At 37.3% G+C, this 22887-nt stretch overlaps 1 protein-coding gene across 1 annotated transcript; it reads left to right on the plus strand.

The window, feature by feature from the left end:
- Positions 1–386: 386 nt before the first annotated feature.
- LOC128202866 (rhodopsin-like) lies at positions 387–21568 on the plus strand. Its single transcript, XM_052904026.1, has 4 exons — positions 387–1053; positions 2560–2690; positions 4228–4891; positions 21426–21568. Exons 1-4 carry the CDS (start codon positions 387–389, stop codon positions 21566–21568), a joined length of 1605 nt encoding a protein of 534 aa, XP_052759986.1.
- The last annotated feature ends 1319 nt before the right edge of the window (positions 21569–22887 follow it).

A 22887-nucleotide genomic window follows, 5' to 3' on the forward strand; every position in this document is an offset into this window, starting at 1 on the left:
TCAACACGGCGTACCGTATTTTCACTGTTGGATATGGAGAAGGAAATTGATAGGCATATAAAAATATAAATATGTCAAATTCTGTCAGTTTATATACGATTTGATCAAATTTACGATGCCCTTCTTTATTTTAACATCGATGGGGAAAATACATGGAATATATCAATAATACAATGAAAACTACATTAATTTTTTACCGATTTTTTTAAATTGGATTTGTTTTCGAAAAGAGTCCGAGTACCGAAAAAATCTACAACAAAAAACTCTGGCCTTAGAAGAAAAATGTTCAATTACGACATCGTCTGAGTATATATTGTGCTGATGTGCTGTCATTCTCGGCGACCATTGATGTTTTCTTTGTTGAACCAAAACAGAACATGATAATTATGTCCTTCAATGAGTCAGATTTACCGGATAATCCATACAAGGGACTAACGTTTTTGGAAGTGAAGCGCATTCAGTACCCAGTCTGGGGTCATCAGATAGTCGGAGGGTTCTTACTGCTTCTGTTAATTGCGGGCTTCATGGAGAACTTGTTAATTATGTTTATATTCTGGAAGAACAAAGAGCTTCTCTCGCCTACAAACATATTCATCTTGGCAGTGGCTATTGGGGATTTCGGCATGTCCTGTCTTGGTGTTCCGTTGCCGGTTATTGGTGCTTTAAACGGAAAATGGTTTATGGGGGAGTTTCTATGCAAATGGCAGGCGTTTGTTGTCTATTTCGTAGGACTGTCGCAAATGTACCTTCTAATGGCTGTGAGCGTTGACAGATATGTTGTAATCACCAAGCCTCATCTTGCCCATAGAATCACCAAAAAGGTCGCGATGGCCTGCGTGGCGGTCTGTTATGGGCTCGCCATTTTCTTGGCTCTTATGCCACTCATTGGATGGAGCAGCTACGGGCTCGAGGCATCGAGGGTGTTCTGTGGTCTACGCTGGGAGGATCATAGTGCAAGAAACACCAGCTACAATGTTGTGATATTTTTCTTCTGCTACTTCGGGCCTATCGGCGTCATGATCTTCAGCTACTATCACCTATTCATGGCCGTATGTAAAGTAATTAGAATTTATTTAGGATTATCGCTGACGATGGTAGTTTAATATGTTGTTTAAAGTTGTTTAATTTTGTTTTGCTGTTTTAAGGTGAAATATGTATCATTTGTATATAAAGTCCGATTTTTTTTCAGAGTGTGTTGAATGTATCATTTGTTGTCTAAGACAAGAGAGCCATTAATATGTTTTGTAACTCGGACCGGCCGACCCTATTTTTGTTGTTAAAAAAATACAAAAGGAAATTTAAGAAAATATCGTCATTCCGAGAACGATGAATATTTCCTGATAAAGGTCAGCTGTATCACCTGATTGAGCTTTGGTTTATTTATATCCTTATTTTCACAGAACACAGACTGTGGAAACTATATTTATAAATGCCCGGGAAATACACCAAATACAGCCTTATTGAAAACGCCTGTTTCGATGCATTTATCATAACAACTTTGTCTAAAACGAAAGTGTGCTAACAGTTTGTATAAAAACTTTCCCTAGGTTAAGATCCGCAATAGGAATACTGTTTGGAACGTCAACAGCAGAGTAAGAAGAAGAAAGATCATGGTCGAGAGACGCTTGGTTAAAAGCTGCATTGTCATGTGTTGTAAGTACAATAAGATCATGGTCGAGAGACGTTTGGTCAAAAGCTGCGTTGTCATGTGTTGTAAGTACATTAAGATCATGGTCGAGTGACGCTTGGTCAAAAGCTGCGTTGTCATGTGTTGTAAGTACATTAAGATCATGGTCGAGAGACGCTTGGTTAAAAGCTGCATTGTCATGTGTTGTAAGTACAAGTGGTCTAATATGAAATTTAAAGCACTTCAATAAAAAATGTCGAAACATGTTACGTTATTTAGGACAGTGGCAATACATTTATTTCCATTATTCATTTAAATTAATATATCTGTATTTCTTATAACGAACATGTAGAAGAACATTCTACAGAAACCCGTTTAAAGAATCTTATCCAACAAACAATCGATCTCTTTTTTATTTTGCATTTCTGTATGTTTGTTTTGATACCCTCACGTGACTATTTATGCTGTAGCAAAGAATTGCTGTTGCGATATTTTAATCGTCTATGCAATAAAGGTATTTGTTGTTGTTGTTGTTGTTCTTGTAACGTGACCAATTATAATTTTGGTATCATTTGAAAGGTATTTGCTTGTTCATTACTTATACATGTATGTAAATAAATGATCAACATCACAGTTCGTTATACATAAAGGTTTTTTTTATATGTTTCCGCTTTATCTCACTATAATTTAACGTAAATAACATACTTTTGAAAGTCAAATAAACTCATTTTTTATGTTATATTTGGTAAAAGTTTTAAATTGCAAAATGATACTAAAATGATATGGAATCACCAGGCACTCAAAGTAAACAGATTTGTGGGTCGTATACATTTATGATGATATCCATTGAACAACAAAGTAATAATCAGTATTCTTTATAGTGGTATACTGGGCTGTGTGGACCCCGTACGCAATTGTTTCCCTGATTCAAGTGTGTGGATACTCCGATTCCATCCCCCTGGTGCTCACAGAGATCCCGGGGGCCACAGCCAAGTCCCAGATTGTCTGGAATCCAATAATCTATGTGGCCACAAACAAACAATTCAGGGATGCATTCTATGCGGTAGGTATTATCTTTAACAGAGGTAAAACACAATGTAACGTTTAATTAATGATTTTAGTCATTTTTTAAACAACCTTCTTTGTCAGTAGGAATGTCCAAATTGGCAATAAGTTCATGTTGTTTTTTTCTCAACAGTTCTTTCAATTTTAATACTAGTTAAAGTGAAGTTTCTTTCCAAATATTTATGAAAGTGTCAAAAAATACAAAGTAAGCTTTATTAAAAGACTACTTTATTGTTTTTTAAAAGCTTGGTCAAATATGAGTTTAATTATGCTCACTCTGTTCAGACCTTACCGTGCAAGAGATTGCGCGAGAGTGTTAAGAAACCACCAGAGGAACGAAGCAAAACCCCCGACAGGCAAGCTGAAGATAACGAAACACAGGCCTAAGTCCGGGAATTGTTTTACTAACCTTTCTATACGGACAAAGGGACTCGCTAATGTTTATGGACCAAATCATTTTTCACGGTAATGCATCGGGGAGCCCTTATATCATAATATTTTACTCTATGATGGCGAAATTGCAGAAAAATACAATAAAAGAAGAAAAACGGGTTTTAGTTTGGAGCAAACCTATAGGCCAATCCAGTTAAGTTTTAAGAAAACAACAATTGACAACTTAACCTCTCGCCCACGAGGACATTACATTAGGTGGGGATTAATTTAACCTTTAACCCTTTTGTTTAAAAGCGTTACTTACGCGATTCCAATTCGTTGACTTATTGGGGGCTGTTTATTTCACGTTAATGTGTTCAGATATGTAAATCATGTCAATTTTTGACTGATAATATGTGTGTTCACCTGCTTCTGTTATTTCATAAGAAAGAAAAAGATCGTCTTATTCTTTGGGATACGATATACGACCATTGTGATCTGGAAGCATTTAAATCAGTTATGACAAAGACTGTTTCTGACCAATGTACTCACTTGTTTGCGGTCTGTACTGATACATGCTCTGCCTAAAAATCTTTATTTTGTTTGAAACTCCCGTAGTGTTTAGAAAATCATGTTTTTTACTTTGTTAACTGTATAATATAATATAATATAATATAATATAATATAATATAATATATAATATAATATAATATAATATAATATAATATAATATAATATAATATAATATAATATAATATAATATGCACTAGTCTTTAACTTACTGTGTAGTATATGCATGTATATTTGGAGGAATAAAATAATCTATCTACGTATACACGTTTGGTACTCTTTAACCTTAAAACTAATGTGTGGAGTTAATAACAAGAAACAATAGGTGAGATGAACTTGTTGCAAATTGCAACTGTGTTCTTCATCTCAACTAAAATCGGACATAAACTTATAAATGAGTATATCGACACCCTCCCCTCGCCGACCAAAACAGTGTAATGTTTGAAAACATTTTGTTTACATATTCGCTTTCTTTACAAAAGTGATACCAAAATAAAAGGTGATCTTACTACATCGAACATTAACCTATTTGGGTATCGCATATTGAGATATCTGTAGGTAGGACTCATTAAAAGACAGTGTCCCATGTACAGGCAGTGTCCCACAAAGTGCCTGGGTCCCGCAAACAGGAAGGGTCCCACAAACAGGCAGGGTCCCACGAACAGGCAGGGTCCCACAAACAGGCAGTGACCCACAAACAGGAAGGGTCCCACGAACAGGAAGGGTCCCATAAACAGGCAGGGTTCCACAAACAGGCAGTGTCCCCAAAACAGGAAGGGTCCCACAAACAGGCAGGGTCCCACAAACAGGCAGTGACCCACAAACAGGAAGGGTCCCACAAACAGGAAGGGTCCCACACACAGGAGAGTCCCACAAACAGGATGGTTCCCACAAACAGGCAGTGTCCCACGAACAGACAGTGTTCCACAAACAGGAAGGGTCCCACAAACAGGAAGGGTCCCACCCGCAGAAAGGGTCCCACAAACAGGCAGTGTCCCACGAACAGACAGTGTCCCACAAACAGGAAGGGTCCCACAAACAGGAAGGGTCCCACCCGCAGAAAGGGTCCCACAAACAGGAAGGTTCCCACAAACAGGCAATGTCCCACGAACAGCAGTTTCCCACAAACAGGAAGGGTCCCACAAACAGGAAGGGTCCCACGACCAGGCGGTGTCACACAAACAGGAAGGGTCCCACAAACGGACAGGGTCCCACAAACTAACAGGTTCCAACAATCAGTCATGTGCCTACACACAGGTTAGGTCCACAAACATGTGGGGGTCTAACAAACTTTTAGATTCCCATAAACATTGCGTGTTACACTAACAGAGCGGGCAGGTATCCACAAGTAGGCGGGCTTCAGATTGTCCTTCTAACCAAGTTTTTACTGTAAAAATGCTTAATCACCCGGAATATGACGTTAACCCTTACAATAAATTGTGGTTTCTTTGAACTGACAATCATGCAAGCACACCATCACTAATTATCGGTACTTTCAAAAAATAATGATGTTCTCTACAAGGCGCTAATTACTAATAATGGTGTTTATTGAATGAAAAATATACGTTGATGTTCTACTGTTTCTCCAATTATATTGATTTGCCTGTGTATCTGAAGTTTTATGTTCGCACTTCAAAGGTGCACAACTGAAAACAAATCTGTACTGCGTGTGCGTGTTTTATGCTGTGTGCATGGTTATATAAGCCGCTACGCCTGCAGTCTTTTATAACTCTTAATCGAAATCTTCTATTGGAAGATCGACAAAACATTTTATTTGTTTCATTTGACGAATAAATGCACGCGAGGGCGTATAAACCCCAGCGCTGTTAGAACTGCGGTCAAAGACCTAATTTACAGTACCAATTTGCGCTTATATCTGCTTTCCGGAGCTGCGTTCTGCATATTATATTTTGTGATAAATTTTCATTTTCCATGCAATTTTTGGTTATTTATTGTTTAAAATGTATAAAGAAATACTATTTTGTAAAACCGTCGTTGTTAAACTTTGAAGTTTACAATTTGGCTATTAGAATCAAATAACATAAAACATATTATGTCTAGTTATTAGAATAATTAAATGGAATATAAATATGGCCGCAAATTAAGTCGTGCAAGCGCTTATTATTGATGTGGCTATATGTATTTATGTGAAAAAATTGTAAATGATGCCAGTAAATAAAAGATATGTGATATATTTTGTGTTCAGTGTAAGATGACCATTTCCAAGTTCTGCAGCAGATTCTTTCATTAGATAAACCGATAATGTCCTTCTACAGCTGCCAAATGCCCGGCTGTTATTGTTATAACCGTAATTTATGACCCCTCGGTCAGCAAAAAGTCACAGAGTGTTAGAGCAAATAGTGCTCAATAATTGACAAAGCAGAATTGGTCAACGCAATAAACCAAGTTTTGACTAAATCAGCTAGATAAGTTGATCATGAACAGTACAGAACATATAATTTAGTAAGATATTCACAAATTACATCACATCATCATCTTCTTAATCACATACATATATAATAATTCGACAGATGGTGAAAACACAGATAAAACAATAATAAGTCAATTCGAATACAAAATTTCATGGCCATATCCAAATAAGGTGAGGATGAACAAATCAAAATCATCACGTTTTACAACCATTTGTCAATATTGTATAATTCAACAAATATAAGAACATAAAGAGGCTATCATCCAAGCTCCGTAAACCCTTGCTGCAAATGTATTTTACATTTAAAAGACGTAAACAAATGAATTCTTTCAATTTCTTAAGACTTTGTATAACCCCATATTTCCGAAGCATGAAGCATAACTATGAACATGAGCTACAAAGGAACTAAATAGTTGACATAGAATCTTTGGAAAGATTTAACTTGTTGATACATAACTTGTACTATTCTAAGTAGTTTTTATTGGATACCGCATTAATACAGTTTCAAGTTCATTTAGCATTTTTAAAAAAGAAGCAAAACATTATACACCATTTTGTATAAATAATTCAGTCTTCAACAAAGAGAAAAAAAAACAGGACATAACTTCCACTTGGCGGTAGCATATGGCAGAGTCGAAGTAATGAGAATATGTCAAACATGATTTAACAGAAGATTTAACTTGTTGTTATATATCTTGTACTTTTCTAAGTAGTTTTCCTTGGATACCGCATTTATACAGTTTCCAGTTCATTAAGCATTTCGAAATAAAGAAGCAAAACCAAAAGTTTCATCAAATCAACATAAACAACAGTCCTTTATTGTCAATCAGATATTTTTTGCACTAATAACGTAGGAATAAAAATAGCATCTGCGTTAGATCGCCCTTCCCGAAATCCGAACTGAGCGTCTGGAATTATGTTATGATCATAAACAAATGTATCGATGCGATTAATAAGTACAGTTGTGGAAATTTTGGCTAACAAGATATTCAAGGTATTCATTTATCAAAATGTCACTCCCCGATTATTTATTAAGCTTCAATGATTTAATAGCGAAATGTATTTCATTGGCAGTTATAGGCTGGTCTTATTCGGGAAATGAAACGTTATGACGATTATGATGAAAATGCAATTTCAGATATTGATTATCGGTCTAGAATCGGCTTGCTTATAAAGTTATGAATTGATAAAATTGAAATTGTAAGGTACATTTTTTCTTATTTATATTCAATTGTTCATCAATATCATTCATATGCAGTTATTACCGGAACCTTTGTAATCTTTTGTATTGTTTTGGTGTAACAGTGTTGTTATCTTCTTGAACTCAACTTAGAATTATTATCTTTTTAACTAAGTTGAACATTTTCACTTACATGTTCCCTGTCTGATAACATCCCCTGATTTCAACCTAGAACTGCCTTGTTTGATTGGGATGAATTCTGGGAGTAACCTTCCGAAAATCAATTCAATTTATCCGAGTAATCGAGTACTCGGGTACTCTATCGGACGATTGTCCGAGTACTCGAGTACCAAATTCACTACTCGTTGCCATCCCTAAAAATACACAGACAAAGCTGGAAAACGACACAGGATACCGACTGGGAAATATACGCCTTTCATTTTGTGTGTTATAGAGTCATTTCTGGAGGACAGTTCAATTGATGTTTTATTTTATCACGATGTCTTGCGAAACAAATGGTTTTAATGTTTATTTTTCTGATGAAAGATTCTGCTATTTCCTGTTTAGCCCAGATAGATAAAAACTATTGTTTATTTCTGTTAAGATGTCAATACCACACGTAACATACCAATACGATTTATAAAATATAGAACAACACAATTAGTAAGGTCATAAAGTATATCAGCAACATCATATATATATATATATATATAAAGTATATCAGCAACATCATATATATATATATATATATAAAGTATATCAGCAACATCATATATATATAGACTAAGGCATTACTTTCTATATATGAATGTAGTGTAACAAAATGTGTCATACTTGGATATATATCGGATGATGAACTTTTGGTTAAAAGTTATCATAATCTAAACAATACTACAATAAAGCTCAGTTATAATTCAAGTGTTATCTTCATGCAAATACGCTAAGCCGAAACATATAATTTTTAGAACTAGGAACGTAAATTAACTTACACCAATGGTTGCATACTCGGAGAGGTAAACACATCCGGTTGCGACGATCGGCAGGACACCGTCATAAAGGTGACAATGGGAGGACAAGTCTTTGTGGTTTTGGAACGCAGCACATTTGTATACAACTAATTAATATACACCATAAACGCACTGCTAGACACCAGAGACATCTGCTACGGTGCTACCTTAAATGAAAGTGCTATATGATGGGAACGCCTGTAAGATACATCAATAACAACTGCTTTCTTATATGAAAACGTTATATTATGTGCTCATCTGCTATCTTGCGTTGCGTTCACATGATGTAGCGCGTTCTCGTGATGTTGCACGTTCATATAAAGTAGCGTATATGTCGTAAGTGTATCGTGCATGATATGTCGTATGTGTATCATGCGTTCATATAAGATAGCATATATGTCGTATGTGTATCGTGCGTTCATATAAGGTAGCATATATGTCGTATGTGTATCATGCGTTCACATGATGTAGCGCGTTTACATGATGTAGTGCGTTCATATAAGATAGCATATATGTCGTATGTGTATCATGCGTTCACATAATGTAGCGCGTTCACATGGTGTAGAGAGTTCATATAATGTAGCAGATATATCGTATGTGTAACAGGCGTCCACATGGTGTAGAGCGTTCATATAAGGTAGCAGATATATCGTATGTGTAACAGGCGTCCACATGGTGTAGAGCGTTCATATAAGGTAGCAGATACATTGTATGTGTAACAGGCATCCACATGGCGTAGAGCGTTCATATAAGGTAGCAGATATATCGTATGTGTAACAGGCGTCCACATGGTGTAGAGCGTTCATATAAGGTAGCAGATATATCGTATGTGTAACAGGCGTACACATGGTGTAAAGCGTTCATATAAGGTAGCAGATACATTGTATGTGTAACAGGCATCCACATGGCGTAGAGCGTTCATATAAGGTAGCAGATATATCGTATGTGTAACAGGCGTCCACATGGTGTAGAGCGTTCATATAAGGTAGCAGATATATCGTATGTGTAACAGGCGTCCACATGGTGAAGCGCGTTCACATAATGTAGCGCGTTCACATGGTGTAAAGCGTTCATGTAAGGACGCAGATATATCGTATGTGTAACAGGCGTTCACATGGTGTAGCGCGTTCGCATAATGTAGCGCGTTCACATAGTGTAAAGCGTTCATGTAAGGACGCAGATGTATCGTGTGTGTAACAGGCGTCCACATGGTGTAGCGCGTTCATGTAAGGACGCAGATATATCGTGTGTGTAACAGGCGTCCACATGATGTAGCGCGTTCATGTTAGGACGCAGATGTATCGCATGTGTAACAGGCGTCCACATGGCGTAGAGCGTTCATGTAAGGAAGCAGATATATCGTATGTGTAACAGGCGTCCACATGGTGTAGCGCGTTCATATAAGGAAGCAGATATATCGTATATGTAACAGGCGTCCACATGGTGTAGCGCGTTCACATAAGGCAGCAGATATATCGTATGTGTAACAGGCGTTCACATGGTGTAGCGCGTTCATGTAAGGACGTAGATGTATCGTGTGTGTAACAGGCGTCCACATGGTGTAGTGCGTTCATGTAAGGACGCAGATATATCGTGTGTGTAACAGGCGTTCACATGATGTAAAGCGCTCATGTAAGGACGCAGATATATCGTATGTGTAACAGGCGTCCACATGGTGTAGAGCGTTCACATAAGGCAGCAGATATATCGTGTGTGTAACAGGCGTCCACATGGTGTAGCGCGTTCATGTAAGGACGTAGATGTATCGTGTGTGTAACAGGCGTCCACATGGTGTAGTGCGTTCATGTAAGGACGCAGATATATCGTGTGTGTAACAGGCGTTCACATGATGTAAAGCGCTCATGTAAGGACGCAGATGTATCGCATGTGTAACAGGCGTCCACATGGTGAAGAGCGTTCATATAAAATAGCAGATATATCGTATGTGTAACAGGCGTACACATGGTGTAGAGCGTTCATATAATGTAGCAGATATATCGTATGTGTAACAGGCGTCCACATGGTGTAGCGCGTTCATATAAGGTAGCAGATATATCGTATGTGTAACAGGCGTCCACATGGTGTAGAGCGTTCATATAAGGTAGCAGATATATCGTATGTGTAACAGGCGTCCACATGGTGTAGCGCGTTCACATAATGTAGCGCGTTCACATGGTGTAAAGCGTTCATGTAAGGACGCAGATATATCGTATGTGTAACAGGCGTTCACATGGTGTAGCGCGTTCGCATAATGTAGCGCGATCACATGGTGTTAAGCGTTCATGTAAGGACGCAGATGTATCGTGTGTGTAACAGGCGTCCACATGGTGTAGCGCGTTCATGTTAGGACGCAGATGTATCGCATGTGTAACAGGCGTCCACATGGCGTAAAGCGTTCATGTAAGGACGCAGATATATCGTATGTGTAACAGGCGTCCACATGGTGTAGCGCGTTCACATAAGGCAGCAGATATATCGTATGTGTAACAGGCGTTCACATGGTGTAGTGCGTTCATGTAAGGACGCAGATGTATCGTGTGTGTAACAGGCGTCCACATGGTGTAGTGCGTTCATATAAGGACGCAGATATATCGTGTGTGTAACAGGCGTTCACATGGTGTAAAGCGTTCATGTAAGGACGCAGATGTATCGCATGTGTAACAGGCGTCCACATGGTGTAGAGCGTTCATATAATGTAGCAGATATATCGTATGTGTAACAGGCGTCCACATGGTGTAAAGCGTTCATATAAGGTAGCAGATATATCGTATGTGTAACAGGCGTCCACATGGTGTAGAGCGTTCATATAATGTAGCAGATATATCGTATGTGTAACAGGCGTCCACATGGTGTAGAGCGTTCATATAATGTAGCAGATATATCGTATGTGTAACAGGCGTCCACATGGTGTAAAGCGTTCATATAAGGTAGCAGATATATCGTATGTGTAACAGGCGTCCACATGGTGTAGAGCGTTCATATAAGGTAGCAGATGTATCGTATGTGTAACAGGCGTCCACATGGTGTAGCGCGTTCATGTAAGGACGCAGATATATCGTATGTTTGACAGGCGTTCACATGGTGTAGCGCGTTCATGTAAGGACGCAGATATATCGTATGTTTGACAGGCGTTCACATGGTGTAAAGCGTTCATGTAAGGACGCAGATGTATCGTGTGTGTAACAGGCGTCCACATGGTATAGAGCGTTCATGTAAGAACGCAGATATATCGCATGTGTAACAGGCGTCCACATGGTGTAGCGCGTTCATGTAAGGACGCAGATATATCGCATGTGTAACAGGCGTCCACATGCTGTAACGCGTTCATGTAAGGACGCAGATGTATCGTATATGTAACAGGCGTCCACATGGTGTAGCGCGTTCATATAAGGCAGCAGATATATCGTATGTGCAACAGGCGTTCATCACATGGTGTAGAGCGTTCATGTAAGGACGCAGATATATCGTATGTGTAACAGGCGTTCATCACATGGTGTAGCGCGTTCATGTAAGGACGCAGATATATCGTGGTGTAACAGGCGTTCATCACATGGTGTAGCGCGTTCATGTAAGGACGCAGATGTATCGTGTGTGTAACAGGCGTTCATCACATGGTGTAGCGCGTTCATGTAAGGACGCAGATATATCGTGTGTGTAACAGGCGTTCATCACATGGTGTAGCGCGTTCAAGTAAGGACGCAGATGTATCGTGTGTGTAACAGGCGTTCATCACATGGTGTAGTGCGTTCATGTAAGGACGCAGATATATCGTGTGTGTAACAGGCGTTCATCACATGGTGTAGCGCGTTCATGTAAGGACGCAGATATATCGTGTGTGTAACAGGCGTTCATCACATGGTGTAGCGGGTTCATGTAAGGACGCAGATATATCGTGTGTGTAACAGGCGTTCATCACATGGTGTAGCGCGTTCATGTAAGGACGCAGATATATCGTGTGTGTAACAGGCGTTCATCACATGGTGTAGCGCGTTCATGTAAGGACGCAGATGTATCGTGTGTGTAACAGGCGTCCACATGGTGTAGCGCGTTCATGTAAGGACGCAGATATATCGTATGTGTAACAGGCGTTCATCACATGGTGTAGCGCGTTCATGTAAGGACGCAGATGTATCGTGTGTGTAACAGGCGTCCACATGGTGTAGCGCGTTCATGAAAGGCAGCAGATGTATCGTATGTGTAACAGGCGTCCACATGGTGTAGTGCGTTCATATAAGGCAGCAGATATATCGTATGTGTAACAGGCGTCCACATGGTGTAGTGCGTTCATATAAGGCAGCAGATATATCGTATGTGTAACAGGCGTCCACATGGTGTAGAACATTCATGTAAGGACGCAGATGTATCGTGTGTGTAACATGCATCCACATGGTGTAGAGCGTTCATGTTAGGACGCAGATGTATCGTGTGTGTAACAGGCGTCCACATGGTGTAGTGCGTTTATGTAAGGACGCAGATGTATCGATGTGTAACAGGCGTCCACATGGTGTAGTGCGTTTATGTAAGGACGTAGATGTATCGTGTGTGTAACAGGCGTCCACATGGTTTAGTGCGTTTATGTAAGGACGCAGATGTATCGATGTGTAACAGGCGTCCACATGGTGTAGCGCGTTCATGTAAGGACGCAGATGTATCGTATGTGTAACAGGCGTCCACATGGTGTAGTGCGTTCATATAAGGCAGCAGATATATCGTATGTGTAACAGGCGTCCACATGGTGTAGCGCGTTCATGTAAGGACGCAGATGTATCGTGTGTGTAACAGGCGTTCATCACATGGTGTAGCGCGTTCATGTAAGGACGCAGATATATCGTGTGTGTAACAGGCGTTCATCACATGGTGTAGCGCGTTCATGTAAGGACGCAAATGTATCGTGTGTGTAACAGGCGTCCACATGGTGTAGCGCGTTCATGTAAGGACGCAGATATATCGTGTGTGTAACAGGCGTCCACATGGTGTAGCGCGTTCATGTAAGGACGCAGATATATCGTGTGTGTAACAGGCGTCCACATGGTGTAGCGCGTTCATGTAAGGACGCAGATGTATCGAATGTGTAACAGGCGTCCACATGGTGTAGCGCGTTCATGTAAGGACGCAGATATATCGTGTGTGTAACAGGCGTTCATTGCATGGTGTAGCGCGTTCATGTAAGGACGCAGATGTATCGTATGTGTAACAGGCGTTCATCACATGGTGTAGCGCGTTCATGTAAGGACGCAGATATATCGTAAAATGAGAAAAATGTACCTAACAATAGATGTGTTTTTATTTATCATTTCATAAACATCTTTTAGAAACATGTGTTTGCAGCGGGGTTTTCCCCCGTTGTGATATTTTCGGTGCGCACAATGCGACTCATTTGATTCTTCTGCGTGTATATGATACTTAGGAATATTTAGTTTGAACAAATATCATGTCAAACGTGTACACCAGTTGTCTTTCAGTGATCGCCGTAAAACTAAAACATCGTTCTCGCCGGACCTGGGCAACATTGTCTTCCGATCCGCTAGTATCTACAGTAGACGTCTGGTAACCAACCCCGAGGGTGGATTTGATTCTTACACAAGTTACACTTCCAGCAAAAACGTCTTTGTTACTCTCAGGAAGTGCTTCTCAGTTTATGCCGTTCGAATCTGCCAACAATAAGACAATAAAGCACACGTAAACACAATATCGGATACAAGTCTGATCCCGTGGGGTTCCTACGATGGTGTGTTTTACTTCTATTCTACATTGTCATCCAGTTGACTCTGGTAAGGTTTTATATTTCGATTGTGAAGTTATGGTCACACACACACACTAGTTAAAGCCCCCAGAAGACTCGTGATCTGGATTGCGAGCGGGTGGGTCAGGCAGCCCGCAAGGTGAACGACGGCTCCATCGGCGTCTCCGAGCAAATCCCAAGGGATTTCATGAAAATTCACCGCAAATCTATTCCTGCCTAAGGAACGTGAAGGGGGGAATGACGTGTTCATCAAGGTGGACAAACTTTACATAAAAAAGCGTGAGTAGGACAATGGTTCTAATGTTTCTGGCTGATACCCCCAAGCATTGAATCTGACATGATCTCACATCCAACTGCTCTGCTGGTTCTCTATATATCTATTGTATGACGTGCGCAAAAAGACGCCTACGTATATGTTAGAGTTCATTTTGGCGATCTACCGAAAATGGCGCGATCTTTCTCAGCTTGCGGCCTCGCTGCGCTCGCTCGATTTTCTGTAGATCGCCAAAATAAACTGATTCGCGCATGAGCAGAGGGCAGAGCGATCTATGACAAATAGACGACTTTACCAAATAATGTAGTTCGACAAACTACTATGTACGAATATAATTGTCACCGTCAAATCTGCTCTACATAGTAAGGAGCCGCAGGAAATAGATTAAATCCTCTATTGTCATTGGTCCACAAATATGTGCGAACTTGGCATAAATGCCTATTATAATTAATCCATACAATAAGGATACGTTTTGAATTATGTAGTTACTACCCAATTATTTCTCAGATCATGGGCATAAGGGTGATAAAGGGGAAGATGGCTGCTGTTCCTCATAAATAGCGCGGTATTACACTCTTCAGTTGTTTTGCAAAATTATTTTACTGTTAAACTTAAAGTGACACACTTATTCAAAATCAATACATACACATGTATACCAAACATCAATTTTAACTGATAAACCTTAAAGTACTTACTAAATAATGCATTTATGGAAAATATTAATTACTGTTAACAAGATTATAACCGTGTATTTAATAGCCGGAGGCGCAGAAATATTAAATGATTGGTGAATGCTAAAAGATTTACTGTGGTCAACTATAGTCTCATAAAGTAGAAATATCGTGTTTTATGCTCAATTCTTTTCAATTAAACTTGGTATTCTTCAAAGGAACTATTGTTTTCGACATGTATTCATCATTTTTGAAATATTAAAACATTATTATTAATTGTGGTGAATCTTGTTTGGGAGTAAGAGTGCATCTTAAATAGTGCTCAATTTGGTTTTGAAATTGTTTACAGTACGATTGATTAAACTAAGGCAATTAGGAAAGAAGAAAACACTTGTATTGCTGGTTTGTTGACTTCAGTAAGGCCTATGATTGCATTGATAGGGGGCCTCTCGCGTGTAAGTATATTAACTTGGTATTGATGGAAAGTTTTGTATGTGTTGAGGTCGATGTATAGCGAGGTGAATATTGGAGTCCAGATTCCATTGACAGTGATATTGATTGTTTCAAGAGAAAAAAGCCTCCCCGAATCGCTTCTCTCTCTTCCTCTATGATATTGAATTTAAATGATAACAAGGACTGAATGAAGGTTTGACCATTTATGATTTCTCAGTATATTTATTGCTGTTTGCAGATGACGCAGCTGTTGGAAGGCTTACAAGAATCTTTAATTGGTTTTAGAACAGGTGGACGTTTAAGTAGAAGTGAAAAATGAACTTAACGAGGGTTGATCGATAAGTCCGTCAGCAAATGGTAACTTTATATATGACCTGGGAAACTAGACTATAGATATATTTATACATTATCACATGTTCTTTTGAATATGTTTCACATTTTATTGATATTAATAAATATGTTTATATTTTTTTATAAATCGAGAGAAAAAAATTCCATAGCAATATAGTAAATCTTAAGCGTCGCAGCTCAAACTTCTGAGACATACTTTGATGTAAATGTTTGATTACAAACGAGTACATTTTTTGCGAAGAAATTCAAAATCAATACATGATGTCATCATCCAACCTAAATCATTTCGAGTTGTTGTTTGAGTTGAATGGACGTTATAAGCAAGATATAGCTTGGATGTAAATGAAGACATCACCGAAAAGGACATTGTCACGTCAGGACGTCAACTTCGAAAAACGCACAATCCTTAAGTTGTGTGTGAATCTTGAACAAAAACGTCGTAGTATAATGATCAAGTTGGTGACATTGGCATTGTTTCTTTTTTGTTTTTTTTGTTTGTTTTTTTGGTGTTGTATTTTCAAGTGGCGGGTTAGGCATTGCGCCATATGAATTCTCTTAAATCTCTATTGGTAATACGCTAAATTTGTGTGAATCATTTGCTTTAAGGAATTTCTTGTCATTTTATGGATTGCTCGGCAGAATTCCGTTATATAATGTGCAAAACATTCGTTTTATGAAGTTGGGCAACTATCTATGAGTAATACGGGGATCATAATAAATACCCATGAAGCCTCAACTTGGCATCGAAAATAAAAACTATCCTTTAATCATACGGGGTTGTGGAAGTATGATTGTTTTCAGAGCCTTTAATATTCGTGCAACTGTTCCCATGCTCATAGATAAATTACAACATGTATTGTAACAGGTTGGCGTGCTTCCATGGAAACAGAATCAGTCTTGTATCTGTATAAGGAAACATTCAGTCTGTTTATTAAAATTGTTTTAATAGAAAATATAGAAATATGTAAGCAAACCTTTTGTTAGACTGTTAAACGTATAATGGTAATCGACAGACTGATATTTATAGATATTATGTTAGAAATCCGAGTCTTATAAAGTTCAGATCATTTCTTTTTTCTGATAATAAACCTTGTTAATAAGATTAGCTGTATTCTGTACCAAAGCTTCTAAGATAAGAGACTTAAATGCATAAATGATTAACACTTAATATTGTCTTTAGTCTTCACGATATTGTATAACATGTATTTCAATAATGTTTTGAAAAAATATTATGTTTTTTCATGCGTGCAATGTTTGACTTTGTTTAATAATCGTTCTGATCTGTTCTGTACCGGCCGTTGAAAAGCGGTGATCCCATCATATTTCGGGAGTGTTATTTTTGATGCGTGTGTGGTATGTTTGCTGTGTTGGTATATGTTCCTGTGGTGTTTATACGTCTAAGTCTCCGTTCATTGTCGTTAGGGTTTTATTTTTTGGACTTTAGGCTACTTGGATTGTCCATGTAGTTTCCATGGTATTATTACACAGAACACGGTCTAGCTAACTATTATTGTATATCTTCTCTCTAATGGTTGGCATTGAAATGGTTGATCAGTAATATTCAAGAAAACATCGATGCAAATCATCGAACGGCTTTGTTAATTAGAACATCATGATTAACTTTATAACTTCTAATAAATAGGTTGTTGACTCAGAGACAAAAATAAATGGACCAATTATGTTTAGCCAATATTAGTCGTGTGACTTTATTTGATGGGAAAATTAACAAAAAAGTATTCAAAGTGATATTCTTATAGCATTGTCATTAGTAAACTTAATCTTTGTAATGATTTAAATATGTTGTTTGAAATGTTTTAGTTCCTAATAAACAGTTTCATCGATATAAAAAAACAGTAACATCGATATAACGATATAAATAACCAGGACTTTCGATATAAGTAACCGGTATCAACAATATAAATATCCAGTTAAATCGATAAGTACCATTGATGTAAATAACCAGTCCCATAGATGTAGATAACCAGCACACTCGATGTAGATAACCAGCACACTCGATATAAATAACCAGTCCCATAGATGTAGATAACCAGCACACTCGATATAAATAACCAGCACCAGTGATTAAAATAACTAACACCATCGATGTAAATAACCAGCATCATCGATGTAAATAACCAGCATCATTGATGTAAATAACCAGCACCATCAATCAGTCCCATCGATGTAAATAACCAGCACCATCGATGTAAATAACCATTCACATCGATTTAAATAACCATTCCCATCGATGTTAATAACCAGTCCCATCGATGTAAATAACCAATCACATCGATGTAAATACCCAGTACCATCGATGTAAATAACCAGAACACTCGATGTAAATAACCAGCACTTTCGATGTAAATAACCAGCACACTCGATGTAAATAACCAGTCCCATCGATGTAAATAACCATTTACATCGATGTAAATAGCCAGTCCCATCGATGTAAATAAACAGTTCCATATATGTAAATAATCAGCACCATCGATGTAAATACCCAGTCCTATCGATGATGTACATAACCAGTCATATCGATGTTAATAACCAGCACCATATATCGATGTACATAACCAGTCCCACCGATGTAAAGAACCAGCACCATATATCGATGTAAATAACCAATCCCACCGATGTAAATAACCAGCACCATATATCGATGTAAATAACCAATCCCACCGATGTAAATAACCAGCACCATCGATGTAAATAACCAGCACCATATATCGATGTAAATAACCAACACCATCGATATAAATAACCAGGACCATCGTTGTAAATAACCAGCACCATATATCGATGTAAATAACCAACACCATCGATGTAAATAACCAGCACCATCGTTGTAAATAACCAGCACCATATATCGATGTAAATAACCAATCCCACCGATGTAAATAACCAGCACCATCGATGTTAATAACCAGCACCATATGCCGATGTAAATAACCAATCCCACCGATGTAAATAACCAATCCCACCGATTTTAATAACCAACACCATCGATGATGTAAATAACCAGCACCATCGATGTAAATAACCAACACCATCGATGATGTCAATAACCAGCACCATTGATGTAAATAACCAAAACCATCGATGATGTAAATAACCAGCACCATCGATGTAAATAACCAGTCCCATCGATGTAAATAACCACCTCACACGATGTAAATAACCAACACCATCTATGTAGATAACCAGTCCCGTCTATGTAAATAACCTGTCCCACCGATGTAACCAGCTTGTTGCCAAAACAAATCATAAAATTTTAGACAACTAGATGTTATCAAGTATTAAATTCCCCAAAAAAGTAAATTTACTATTAATGATCTTGGCATGATGGACACGGTGCTAGCCCGTCTGTAATATCAGGACATCGCTAAGCCAAGATTTAAAATATATAATGTCTCTATCTTTGACTAGACAAAGGTAAGTGTAACTTTCTTATAATTACCAGTAGTAAAGGATAGTGCATCATGTAATTTCGCATACTAGGGCATTCAAATGTAGAACAGTGTGTAACACTACTGTTGATAAGTGCATATTGTCAAAGGTCATGGCGGGTAGCAACTGATAAGCCCTGCCTTATATTGATACTGAATGGTCAGTCGGGTATCGAACAGATAGTTTGATTGGCAGGTCGTGTCAAGTTTAATGATTTTAACATCTCATTAACCGATTTGATAAAACTGCAAAGACATATTCCTTGGGTGGTGCCCTTTCATAATTGTTCAAAGAAATGAAATTATTGCATTTTTTTCGAAATCTGGACCATGTTTTGAAAACAACAAACAATGTTGTCCTTGGACGACATTTAAAATTACCTTTTGACCTATTTTCTTATTTTTGAAGGTGCAGTAATTAAACTTGAACCATATGTACAGTGTTGAATGTAAATATAAATGTTGTTCTTGGATGACCTCGATTGAGACATTTAGACTTACTTTTCTATTGTAGAAACTGGAATAAAAGTTGACCATGTGTACAGTTTTTCAAACAAATATCAAAATTTACATTGACAGGGGACCTTTTGATTTACTTGATTTGCACCGTTCATCAGTACTTTCAGGGCTTTGATCAGTAATGTGATCCGCCTTAGATGTTCATAAATCTTTGGATAAAGAGACAAATCAATATAACACTTAGAAGTGTAGAACACTGACGTATTTTTTTGCTGAGAAAGATAATTATTAATCATTAGTAAATTGTACAGATCTTTGTTTAGCTAATGGTGCGATGACCGGTGAAGTTGAGCTTGTTGTAATGTAAACTTCAAGGAAATGATACAGACAAAAGGAAAAAGAAGGTGGTATTTGTCTTTGATATGATGCATTACGATTGTCAACACAAAATAGCCACAAGACGTTCTAATATTGTAACGGTTAACGTCATATATCGACATTCACAAATGATTAAGTGATTTTCTCAGTTCAAACAATGTTTTGAAGGAGCAACACACACATTTCATATATGTTTAAGGTTCTGTTTTAAGCAAGCATATCAATAATGTCCTTTCATACATGTTGATGTTGTTATACAGCTCAGCAAAGAGTTTGGCTCAACAAGCGCCTACATTTAAATTATGTTTCTTCATAGAACCTCTTATACATAGGATATAAAGTATTAAATTAAATTGATATGAACATAATTAGTAATATTTTAGGTGCCAACATGTTTGTCACTATCCAATTAACAATCTATTTTTTAAATGAGGTTAAGTCCATATTGATCAACGTTTTAATGCATATATTTCTTATTTGATACAATTCCATCAAGAAACTGAAATAAATGTTTTGTTAAACAGGCTGGAACATTTAAAAAAAACAACAACGAAATATTGACATCGTCAAAAGTCTTTTCTGGAAAAATGCAAACGAAATTTCTAGAAAGTCTGTCAAATATTCCATCGTAAAATGTACTTAATTAAAATTACTTCAACATTCAAGCATTCTTATTATTCCAGGAAATGTATACAAAATGGGAAATATAACGTTCCAAAGATATAAACTATTTATGTACAACAATATGACAGAATAATTTAAAACATAAAATTACTAGCCAAATAACTAGAATATTACATGCAATGTGTATATAATAGAAATATAATTAGGCATTTTAAACATGGGTTCTTCATACACATCGAACTGAGACACGATGCTTCTTATAACTAATATTATGTTAAGAATAAAAAAAAATGTGTTTTAATTTAAGATTTGAACATTATTTTTTGCGTTTCATTAATGAATGAAGTGCCGGAAAAATTACACAACTATAAAAAAATAAAAGATCATTTTCATTTTGCCATCTAAGAACCACAATTCGTCACTCGATTATTCCAAGTAGCATGCAGCCTTCCAACGCGTATGAATACATCGTCGACTTGGAGACACGTGGAGCTAAAGTTAGTAAAAATCAGACCAGTAATGGCTGCCGACTCCTCATATTTTTATCATTTCGAAACGGATTAACAGCACTATTCAGGTAAGATATTTACGTAAAGGCGCCTTGTTTAAACTCTGAAATGTATATTCCATTATTCCTTGTTTTAATATTTTTACCATTAAACCTACTGCCCTGTTGTTTATATTCATGAATTGTTGGCATGTCATTATTTTCATTAAGCTGTTGACCTAGATCTAAACTTTCATTTTCACTTTCATCTTTATTTGTAACTTCAGGCAAATCATCAAAAGAAATGTTCATCAGTTCTTCAATTTCTGGAGGATCTCAGCAGCAGCAGCAGCAGCAGCAGCAGCAGCAGCAGCAGTTTCCTCACTCAATTCCGGCGAAAACAACTCAAAACTACCCAAAAGATCTTTAAACAAGTCGAAATCTGACAGATCACCCGCTATGTTGACTGTGCTGCAGACGAACATTCACCTTCCAGTCCTCCGCAATCAATTTATTGCCACTGTAGCAAATTTGGGCCGAGCGATACATTGTTACACTGTTGTCTGCTGCTTTTACAGTAAGGTATATATTTTTGCAATTGTAAACTTTCACTTTTGTTTTGAATAGTTAGAAAACCGCTGTTTTTCAATTGTCTTAAAAACAATATATTTCTGTAGCAAGTATTCTTTAAAAGAACAAGAGGAAATAGTAAATAGTAAGTATTCATTATCAACTATTATTTGGATTACTGTTTTGATATCTTTCATATGTGCTCAATGCTTAACTTTTAATATGGGGTATGAAATTAGTGTAGAGAGTGAATTTCTCAATAAAAGCAACAGTTAATGGTACAACATGATTGTAAATTGAAATAAGATGGTTGAATAATAATAATCATGACGCGAACAGCGATTTATAACAATGATGTTGTTTTCTGGAAATATGAAAATATAAGGCGAAACCCCTACGGAAAAAGACTTAACGTTGAAAATGGACTATTCCAACCGGTTAGGACCGTCCAATGTGGTCACGTGATATCGTGAGTATAAATACAGCAAACCAACGGGTTTTAATCATTCTTGTGCTGGCTTCTGCGAGAGCAACAACTTGATAAGACAAGGTGTACTCTATTTATTATCTCTAATAGGGGTTAAACACTATTTGTCCTAGCGGCAAATATACATGCTAATTCCCTAGGGGTTTATACCGAACTATCTATATGTAACATAGATATAAGTATGGTATAAACTGTGAACCAGAGAGTATTAAATAGAAAAGCGCCTCCTTAACAATAGAAGTAATGAAAGTAAACTCAAAAGTCCTTACCGTACATTGACATAATACTATTAGAACAGTTTTTAAGTGGAAAGCTAGGGGTATCAAAAAAGTAAGATAGTTTAATATGTGCGTATATGAAAACTGTAAATATTTCAATCTTTTTTGATTTATCATTGATTGAACGATAATTGTTTCACTATCCAATCATTTTAAATAATCATTAGTGCAAATTATTTGGCAAAGTAGCCAATGAGGAAAATCTTATATATAGCAATTTGAAAGTTAGCCCCGGCACGTTACACCATTAATAATAAAACATAAAACCAGAACAGTTTTTTAAAAGGTTTATTGTTCAATTGTTGCTTTATTTTAACGCCTATATTTTTAGAGAAAATACCCATATTAAATGCGCTAACTAATGTAAACAACTTTTTACTAGGACGTGACGTCATAGGTTGTAAAAAGAGGGTA

This window comes from Mya arenaria, chromosome 9 (assembly GCF_026914265.1).
Source record: "Mya arenaria isolate MELC-2E11 chromosome 9, ASM2691426v1".
NCBI classification, from domain to species: domain Eukaryota; kingdom Metazoa; phylum Mollusca; class Bivalvia; order Myida; family Myidae; genus Mya; species Mya arenaria.

What these genes read in the sequence shown, in the direction of transcription:
- LOC128202866 (XM_052904026.1), top strand. Translation starts at nt 387, where the DNA reads ATGTCCTTCAATGAGTCAGATTTACCGGATAATCCATACAAGGGACTA. An exon ending in TCACCTATTCATGGCCGTAT is followed by an intron (nt 1,054 to 2,559) that starts GTAAAGTAATTA and finishes CCCTGATTCAAG; the next exon opens with TGTGTGGATACTCCGATTCC. An exon ending in TCAGGGATGCATTCTATGCG is followed by an intron (nt 2,691 to 4,227) that starts GTAGGTATTATC and finishes TCCCATGTACAG; the next exon opens with GCAGTGTCCCACAAAGTGCC.